Source organism: Pteropus medius, unplaced genomic scaffold (assembly GCF_902729225.1).
Source record: "Pteropus medius unplaced genomic scaffold, Ma_sr-lr_union100, whole genome shotgun sequence".
Classification (NCBI taxonomy): domain Eukaryota; kingdom Metazoa; phylum Chordata; class Mammalia; order Chiroptera; family Pteropodidae; genus Pteropus; species Pteropus medius.
In genome coordinates, this window is record NW_024353787.1 from 2,496,229 (window position 1) to 2,506,196 (window position 9,968).

Here is a 9,968-nt window from a genome sequence, read left to right on the forward strand (position 1 = left end):
GAGCCATTGCTAGTTTTTTGGGTCATCCTGAGAACTTCTGAATTGCAGCAAAAGCATAAGAAGCTAGTTCAAAAGAGGGACTTTCCAACCCTGGCGAGAGAGGAATTTGCAGAGCATTCTGAGTGGGGACTGGATGGGTAGGGAGGAGGGGGAAGTGTTTGGATGATACAGGATTACCGCAAGATGCGGACGCCACCCAGCGGCCAGAGTGCAGTTTAGGGGCAGGCAGGCTCAATGAGTCAGCCGCGCGCGGACTCTCGGGAGTTGTAGTCTGGCTGCGCTAAGGGGCGGTGCTGCCAGTGGGAGTTTTGGGTATTGTAGTCCGACGTCTGTTGGGCGGGAGTTACCCTTGTTGGCCGGACCACGAGTCCCGTGGTGCCCCGCGGCAGGTCGCGCAGGCGCGGTGAGTCTGTGCCGGTCCGTTCCGAAGGCTGAGGGGCAGCGGCTGGGTGTCAAGAAGGGGTTGCCGAGCGGGCCTGTGGCGAGGCGGGGTGGGCAGCCGGCACCATGTCGAGGCAGGCGAACCGTGGCACCGAGAGCAAGAAAATGGTAATTTAGGCCGCGTGGCCTTAGCGGGCGGGGCGGAATGGAGGCGTTCTGGGGAAGGGGCTTTGCGCGGGGCGCAATTGGGAAAGAGCCTTCTTATGAGCCCTGGGAAGGGGGTGGTTCTACAGGATGAAGGAGAAGGAGGCTCCCTGGCCGGGAGGAGAAGGGAGAGTCACTCGGGGGCGTCCCAGGCCTGAGGCGGGTTGGAGGGCCGCTGGAGTACCTCAGAGACCCCTCCCCCGCGGCCTGAGTGCAGCTGTGTGCGAGGCCACCAACGACGACGGTAATAACAGTAACTACTACCTATTGCTTTCTTCCTGTGTTAGGCCCTGGGCCAACCACTTTCAGTACATTATCTCACTTAATCCACAAAGTAATCCTATCAAATGGATAATATTATCTCCATTTTACAGTTTAGGGAGGTTACATAACTTGTCCAAATTTACAGCTAGGAAGAATTAGGATTTGAACCCATGTCTAACTCCAGAGCTAATGCTTCATACTACTAGGCCACACTTGCCTTGGCGTTGTAAGATGCTCAGATAATGGTTGTGCCAGAAGAGAACTTTCTGTTTGGTGGAGAAAGACGGTCTAGTTTAGGAAGTAAGTAGTGCCGCGTTGGTCGGGGGATGCTCCCTTCTGTCCTGCGACAGTGGGACACCATATAGTTTCATAAAGTTTGCCTGCAGATGAGTGTGGGCCTGGAAAATAAAGTAGATGACATTTTTCTCCAAACTAGAGAGACTTCTTGGCAGGTGTTCCTTTCTCTTTGCCCTATTCTTACTTCCTCTTGAATTGCCTACGCTGTCTGTCTGTATTTTCTGAGTAGTTTTGAAAACTGAGTAGTTTTCATGTTGGGCAGATCTGGGGCTTTTTGTTGATAAGGCTCTAGAAGGAATGATTAAACTTCCCTCACACCTTTGCATCTTCTGCCAGGAACAGCCACCAAAAATGTGCTACAGGAGGCCCTATTACTCTTGAGTAGTACTTTTTCTCTCAGGCTCCTTTTGAGAAGCTGATGATACCTATGGATCTTCTTTCCAGAAATATTAAATAGGAAAACATATACACGGACATTTACTTACATTGGGGGGGGGGCAGGTTTGTGGGCCCCCTGAAGATACTTCAGGGTTCACAGGTTAAGAATTCCTGTTTTGGAGGAAATACCAAGAGTTTAAGAAGAAAAAAATAAGTATATTTTGCTAGGAAACTGTCATGTAGGGGAAAAAGCATGGACATTGGTTAGAAGTCTTTCTCAATTGATCCTTAATTTCCTTATCTGTAACATGGGGACAGTACTGCCTGTTCAGGATTAAATGAGATTACAGTGTAGAGTGCATGGGTCATAGTAAATGTTTCTTCTTCCTTTTCTTAATATATGAGCAGATATGGGAGGTATTCCTGCTTAGTTTTCATATCTTGTTATTGTACAGTTTTTTACCTGAAATCGATATTGAAATCTTTAATACCATTTTAGTAGGAAACGACATTTGAGGGAATTATGGAGGAGCAACAGTACACTCCTGCCTTAAAGCTTTGCAACTGCTGTTGTCACTGCTTGGAATTCCCTTCCTCCAGATAGTCACCTAGCTACTCATCACTTCATGCACAGTTACTCAAATGTTACCTCCTCAGAGGGGCCTTCCCTGACCACATGATTAGTTTTTGATCCTCTTACTCTACTCTGTTTCTTCATAGCACTATTTCCTATTAAATATTTCATTATAAGTCATATATTTACTTGTTTATTTTCCGTCTTTCCCCATGAGAATGTAAACTCCATTCTCAGCGTCTAGCGTGATGCCTGGCACTAGGTAATCTATATTGAACGAATGACATGAAGGTTTGGTGCATCCTCTCATTTAGTTCCTGCTGATACCAGATTGGGCTTGTGTCGTGATCCTCTCTGTAGCAACCTATGCTCATATGAGTTATTTCATATGCTCCTCTCCTCCTGGGAATTCCCACCTCTAGCACCCCTTTTCCCAATCAGCCCAATATTCTGCAATCAATAATCTTCTAATTGTGTTCCACTTAAACCTTCCAAGACTTAAAGAGTTAATATGCCTCAGTCACTAGACTTCTGCCTTAGTCTGTGCAAACAGAAATAGCCCAGTTATCTAGCAAACTTCTTGGGTCCCAACTATGGGTAAAGCCCTATGCTAGGTGTTGTGGGAAGTGCAGAGATGAAGTTTTAGTCCCTAAGCACATACCCTATGAGAATCAGAAAAGTACACAACACAGAGGTATAGTACTATCTGGGATTGAGTCCTGACTGTACTGCTTATTTGCTATGTGACCTTGTATAGGCTTTTTTCATTGTCTTAAGCATCAATTTCACCAGCTTTAAAAAATAAATTTAAAAAGGTAACAACCATATCTATATCATAGGGTTGTTCTGAGGATTAATTGAGGTAATGCATGTAAAGGTAGCAGTGTGACACTACACCTAAAAATACAGTTAACACTCAGTAAATGTCAGCAAGTATCCTTGTTAGTAATAATATTAGCCTTCGTGTGTCTGTATAGCATTTGGTTCTTGAATACCATGGACAGTCGGGCTTGTCTTTTTGTGTTATGTTACTAGAAACCCAATCCCAACTGCTCTATTCTCCAGAGCTCAGGTGAGTTACTAAATAGCAGTACCCAGAATCTCCATGACGCCAGAATCTCCATTACTGACCTTCCTTCCCCAGTTGCTGAGGACAATCACACTGGATTACCTCTGTTGACAAAATAATAAGTGTGACTCTTGGAGCATTAGCGCCAAAGATCAATCCCCTTAAGGAGATTCGATGTTTCGTTCAAGGTGCTAACTAAAAGCTGCCTGAAAACCATCAAGTGCAGTAGCTCATATGAGCATAGGGTTTGGCTTTAACTCACTTTGCTCAGGTTTTGCCTAAAGTACTTGGATAAGTACTTAGAGATCATATCGACTATGCCAGTGTGAAATCATATGGTCTCTTAGTCTGGAAAGCATCTTTAATTCTGTTATCTCATTAGATCCTCCCAATAACCCTGTGATCTGCATGACAGGTTCTACTGTTACTGATTTTGTGCGAGGAGATTGAGGTTTAGCAAAATGAAGGGACTGACCTAAGTTTCACAGCTAGTAAGTGGCAAGTTCAGACTCAGAATCAGGTGTTCTAACTACAAACCCAATATTCTTTCTATATGCCTTATTAATTGTTACAAAGTTCTCCATATTGATTCAAAATCTCCCCCTCTGAATCTCTCTGGCACCACACCAGAGAGAACCAGTTTAAGAATAAAAATGATATCTACTTTTTGAGTTCATACTGAGCCTCAGGCGCTCTACAAACATTCTTATTGGAATCTCACCGTAACCTGAAGGGCAGATAATGTCAAGATTGTGCAGATGGGAAAACTGATGTTCAAGAAGATTAAGCAATGGATTAGAACCACATAAGTTGTTACAGGACAGTGCTCAACTATAAGACTGCATCTCAGTTATTTAACTTGTCACTTGTAAAATGGGGATAGGTAATGTTCTGGTAACTCCTTGTGGTTGTTATGAGGATCAATGAGAAATTGAAGGCATTCTGAATGTTTTGTAAATGTTAATGACCATTACTATTGAACATAATTAAAGTAATCTGAAAGTGGAAGTGTTGCAGAAGAGATTCGTGTTTCTTTTGGGAGCGAGAATGTGGTGCTTATGTTCATTGAGGAAATTGCATTAGCGACCTCTAAAGTCCCATGGAACCTTTTATTTTAAGGGTCACAGGACTGAAAACCCAGGTCTTCAGACTCTGCAACCTCCTGTTTATTTCTCTGACTTCCTCTTCTGTTCTCTCTTTTGTTCATTCCTGTTCAAGGACAGGTTTCCTAGTTGTTTCTCAAACATGGCAGACATACTCCCACCTCAGGCATTTACACCTGCTGCCTAGAATTTTTTCACTCAGATGTTATCTTCATGGCTTACTGTTACTCCCTTCAGTTCTTGCACAAATATCACCTTAATGAGGCCTTCTTTGACTACCCTATTTAAAATTGAGAGACACACACACAAGCATAATAACCCCTCATCTCCGTTTGTGCTTATTTTTCTCCACAGCACTTATCATCATCTGGCAAACTACGTATTTTATTTATTTTGTTTATTATCTGTCTCCTATTAGATAGCCCCTGGTACATAGTAAACATTGAATAAATAATTTTTTTTTCTATACACAGCCCCACTTCTGTTTTTAAAGTATGAAGATTTTTAAGTTATGTATTTATGTCACACCCTCTTCCAATAGATTTGGTTAATAATTGAAGATGGAGACAGACTTGCAAATTGGAGGGTGTGGAAAGCCTGAGTAGGAGGTCTCATTCCCAGATCCCAGGCATATTGATTTTGCAATCACGGACAGATCTGTCTAGGATCTTGATTTTTATTATCAGTAAATTGGGAACGGTTACATGTATAAGGACCTTGATAAAGGCGTGATATGTATGTTACTTGGCATTGTGATGGGCTGAGGCTCTTGGAGTTCCATCCAAGGGCTCATTAATAATGGAAGGAAAGCTCTCCTGACTTAATGCAGTGATGCCCATTCTGTGGACTGGTTACTGCTGGATTGTCTCCATCCATTCATGCCCTAGTCATTTTAGTGCCAAACCATTAACTTTACTAAAACAATTATTCTCCTCCTCAATAGCTGCCTCTCAATTGCCATATTTGGCAAAAGGTCTCCTGGAGACCCCGATCTGACTGTTTTAGTTGAGTTCAAAGAGCTTCCTGATTCAGAAACGGATTCTCTTTGACTTTGTAGTACAGCTAAGTTTTTTGTTTTGTTTTAGGGGGGGTTAATAATATTGTAGTTGTGGGGAACAGTGAATAGAATGAACACTGGCTTATAAACTCTTGGGTTTTATCTCCCAAAATTACTTTTGTCAATTATTAGCTATTTGTTTTGGGGCAAATTACTTAACCATGCTGAGTCTCAGTTTCCTCATCTCTAAAATGAAATTAATTCCTGCCTTTTCTGCTTTACAGAGTTATTGTGAGGTGGAAAATGAGATGACTAAAAATAGATTGCAGTATGTAAACAAAAAGTATTCACAGTATTCTTGCAGTGACCTCACCTGCAGGCCATGGGGATGAGGTGAGAAGCATTGGGTCCTGAGAGTCTGGGCCTTAACATTACTTGGGTTTTCTTCCCCAGAAGACATAAAGACAAAAAGATGTTCTGCTCCAAATTTGACAAGCCTCCATTCAGAAAGGAGTGGTTGAGTGGCAGTTCGGCCTTGTATTTGTGTGAATCCTTTGGTCCAAATGTGCTGTTAACATGTTTCTCACTTTGTTTAACTCTGATAATGCCGTCCCCCTGACTTGCTGTTTTCATTCTGTAGTCTTGGTTTTTGCCATTCCTTTCACCTTCCACATTTGTTTATTAGTGGGAAGGTGACAGGATTCTTTATCAGAAAAAGAGTTTCTGTGATTTTAACTGTGGTTATAATAGAAACCAGGCCAGGTCAGTATTGTGTTCCAGATACACAAAAGATTATATTTCTTTCAGAGTTATCACCTTTCCTGGAAAAGCTCTAGCTATGTGTCAAGAGGAACATTATTTTTTCCCATGCTGGTGACTTAAAAGAGGCGTTATCATTCCACGCAATGGACTTCGTTTAGGACTTCTTTCCTTCCCCATGGACCAGGCCCCTGGGTCTTCTGCTGCTCCTGGGTGGGGCTTTAGGAGTGCAGTTTAACTCTAGACCAGGACACTCAGAGTTTTAAGGTGTGGGGAAGCCATTGGTCACACCTGCTAACTCACAGAGAGTAATTTGTAAATGTCAGCTTTGGGTCTGTCTTTCACAGAATCTAGTGAACAAATTAACTGCTCTCACACCAGGTTCTGAGCTTAGGCTTGGCAGCTGTGATGGGGTTCTGGGTTGGCGGAAACCCACCTTTGTGTTTTGGAAGAGTGACTGCTCAGTGTATGAGGTGCCTTTAACAGCCTGTTTTGTAGTGGGTCTGGCTGCGGCCCTGTCACATTGACACTGGGGAGATAAATTCCTTGGTCACTCCATAGGGGATAATGTTTTCTCTTACCAGATGCAAGTGACCTTCCTTTGAATCCCAAAAGTTGCATTAAGGCCAGTTCAGACTCTCACCAAACTTTCTCTTGTGCAGCTTGGTCCTGACTGCTTTTTACATCTCTTTTAGAGCTCTGAGCTCTTCACCCTGACCTATGGCGCTCTGGTCACCCAGCTATGCAAGGACTATGAAAATGATGAAGATGTGAATAAACAGCTGGATAAAATGTGAGTGAGCTTCTCTGTGGGAGCAATAAGAATGGAGCTCCCTAGCACATTGAATCTACATGGTTCTTTAGAGCTCAGAATAGGGTTATCTCTCTTGTAACCAACATTTTAGTTTCCACTGAACTCATTTATTGAGATGTTTTGGAATTATTCCATTTTCCTTTTACCATTAACAGCTTTATGTTTAGATATAAGATATTCAGACCCCATAATATAGTCTTCTCTCATTTGCTTCCCAGGGGCTATAACATTGGAGTCCGACTGATTGAAGATTTCTTGGCACGGTCAAATGTTGGAAGGTGCCATGACTTTCGGGAAACTGCAGATGTTATCGCCAAGGTCATTATCCTGGGCCAGCTGGCCATGTCAAAGGATTGTCATTGGGGAGGGCACTGCTTACCACTCTCTCTGTCTCCCTTAGGCCCTTAGCATTCCAAAAGACTAGTTAGGCAGCTATTTGGACCAAAGAAGCCTTCCTGGTGGTTTGAGAATAACACAGATTATGAAAATAGAAAGAGTGGTTGGGATCATTCCTGTAGATTAAAGCCCCACTGAAATCAAAGCCAGATCTCCTTAACTGTGAAGACGCAGCAGAGTAGCATAGGGGTTATTAATACAGACAAACCTGGCTTCAAATTCTGACTCCAATACTTACTAGTTCTTAAGTAAGTTATTGTTAACCTCTTTAATTACCGGTTACCTCATCTTTAAAATGAAGAAAATAAGAGCTATCTCACAGGGTGTAAGGAGTAAATAAAAAAAAAAATGAACAGGTATTCAGGTAAAATGAATGCACTTAACGTAGTATGTGTATAATAAATGTTTGTTGTTAATAATATTGTTACATAACACAGGATTGATAAAACACCTATAGCTTTGTGGTGTCAGTTACCTAAAGGTTGGTTCTTTTTGTTGTGGAGCATGTCGGCCATACCCAAATCCTAGAGAGGGTTGGCAGTGGAGAGAGTTTTGTGAGGGTTTGAAATTAGGAGGGTAGGTAGAGGGAAGGATGTGTTCAGAGTAATTCTGCCCCAGTGACCTGTACTCGCTTTCAAAAAGGGTTCAGGTGGCACAGAGGACAGGGAAGTGGTTTGGCCCTCTCCTCACTCAGATGCTGGTTCAGGGCAGGCACCCCACTCAGAAGATAAGTGCTCCCTTCTGCTAAGACGTGCAGGTGGATAGCACGTTGTTACCTAATTTACGATGCCTCGAAAGAGAGGGGTGTGGAGCTGTGCACAAGTGCCTTTTTTTCTTTGTTCTGAATACCTTCCCTGTCATACAGCCCCTACTACTCTTCCCATTGTGCTGTTGTGTATCCTCTGACAGGTGGCATTCAAGATGTACTTGGGCATCACTCCAAGCATCACCAATTGGAGCCCAGCTGGTGATGAATTCTCCCTCATTTTGGAAAATAACCCCTTGGTGGACTTTGTGGAACTTCCTGATAACCACTCATCTCTTATTTATTCCAATCTCTTGTGTGGGGTGTTACGGGGAGCCTTGGAGATGGTGAGTGCAGCTCTTTACCTTCTGGGACACCTGGAATATAGCAGGGGCTTGATAAATGTTTTAATGAATAAGAGAGAGAAAAGAAAGGCCTTTGGCTTACCCAGTGCTTCATTGCCTGAGATGGTGATGCTGCTGACCATAGGATCCAGGCTGGATGTCTCTATGAGGTGGTGATCGTCCCTGCCAGGCTGGGAGAAGGTGCTGTTAGCACCCAAAGCCCAGAACATCCAGTCCTAGATTGGCTTATTTGGTAACAGTCTCATTTATTTGGGGATGTTCTTTGCTAAGTCTCTCTTTGTGGGGTAGGGCCACTGCCTTCTGCAAGGGAACATTAGCATTGACAATCTTGTTCTGCAGAAAACCAGCCCCCTATTTTTGGCTGCTGTGGATGAGCTAGAGGCTGTGGCTAGGCAGCCATCTCTTTTTCCCACTGTCTCCCAGGTCCAGATGGCTGTGGAGGCCAAGTTTGTCCAAGACACCCTGAAAGGAGACGGTGTGACAGAAATCCGGATGAGGTTCATCAGGCGGATTGAAGACAATCTCCCAGCTGGAGAGGAGTGACCGTCCTCGGGACTTCAGGGTAGCCAGCAGGAGCACTTGTTGGAACCAGAAAGCCTCAGCGCTTTCTCTGCCCTGTAGAACTCAGTGACTCTTTAACACGGATGTTATATATTCTTCTAACCTTGTTTCCATTCTCCATGCTAGCTAGGAAAGAGCAGACTGCGACATAGTCCATTTACTCCACAAGCGTGCACATTCAGGAGGGAAATTCTTTGCTTCCTCTCCCTTCAGAGGGCCTGAATGTAGTCATCCTTGGTTGGACTAGAAAGAGCTCAACCATTTTACATTCCTGTTTGAATTTTCCAAAGCAAAACTCACTTTGACTCCATTAAGAGGCAAGCCTAGAACATCTATCCCTGGACCTTCAGAAAGCCATTGGGAAATGGCTGTAGGGGACGCAGGTTGTGGAATGGGGAGAAGGGGCGGCAAGGGGTGGGTAAGAGTTGTTAGCTGCAGTGCGACACACTCTAGTGCTTGCCAGGAAAGGGGAGCCAGTCGTGCTGGGAACACCGACTCCTGGGAAGCTACCCCGGTTTCTTGTTACTCCCTGCTGTTTGGAGGCAACATCTCTTTTTACAGACGGTTCATCCTTTTTTTCTTACAAATTCTTCAATAAAGACACATTCTTGAGTGAAATTCCAGTCCTGTCCTGTTTTCTTTCTGCTAATCCCTGGGAATTTTGTTGCAGTGGGGTGAGGAGACCAGCTAAGTTCCTGGACCTGCCTCGATTTTACCTGGTCTAGGAATGGTTTCTCCCTCCAGACCTGAGAGCCTGGGAAGCCTGGGAGCAAATGAGGCCCCTTCAGAGTCATTTTTAGGTCTGCTGTCTGTAGTAGAATGTGGAAGTGGACTATTATCCCAGACATGCCTAAAATGAACTATCCTGGGCTTTTGGCCACCTAGTCAAGGGATTTGGCTCAGAAAGCCATGTAAACCTTGGTGTTGGGTACCATTTATTGAGTGCTTACTGCGTGTCAGACACGAGCACTTTACATATATTATCTCATTCACAATTCCATCTTTAGAGGGGAGGCCCCAGGTTGCCCAAGGCCATACAGCTAATAAATGGAGAAGCTAGG

At 43.8% G+C, this 9,968-nt stretch overlaps 1 protein-coding gene across 2 annotated transcripts; it reads left to right on the plus strand.

Annotated features, from left to right (window-relative positions):
* Positions 1-385: 385 nt before the first annotated feature.
* TRAPPC3 (trafficking protein particle complex subunit 3) lies at positions 386-9,530 on the plus strand. 2 transcript variants are annotated; one of them, XM_039851058.1, is made up of 6 exons: positions 411-549; positions 5,552-5,660; positions 6,722-6,819; positions 7,059-7,158; positions 8,146-8,328; positions 8,770-9,530. In XM_039851058.1, coding segments are annotated over exons 3-6 (405 nt in total). In that variant the 5' UTR covers positions 411-549; positions 5,552-5,660; positions 6,722-6,817; the 3' UTR covers positions 8,890-9,530. The 2 variants fall into 2 exon arrangements, with proteins under 2 accessions (XP_039706991.1, XP_039706992.1); XM_039851057.1 differs by lacking the exon at positions 5,552-5,660 and having other exon boundaries at positions 386-549.
* The last annotated feature ends 438 nt before the right edge of the window (positions 9,531-9,968 follow it).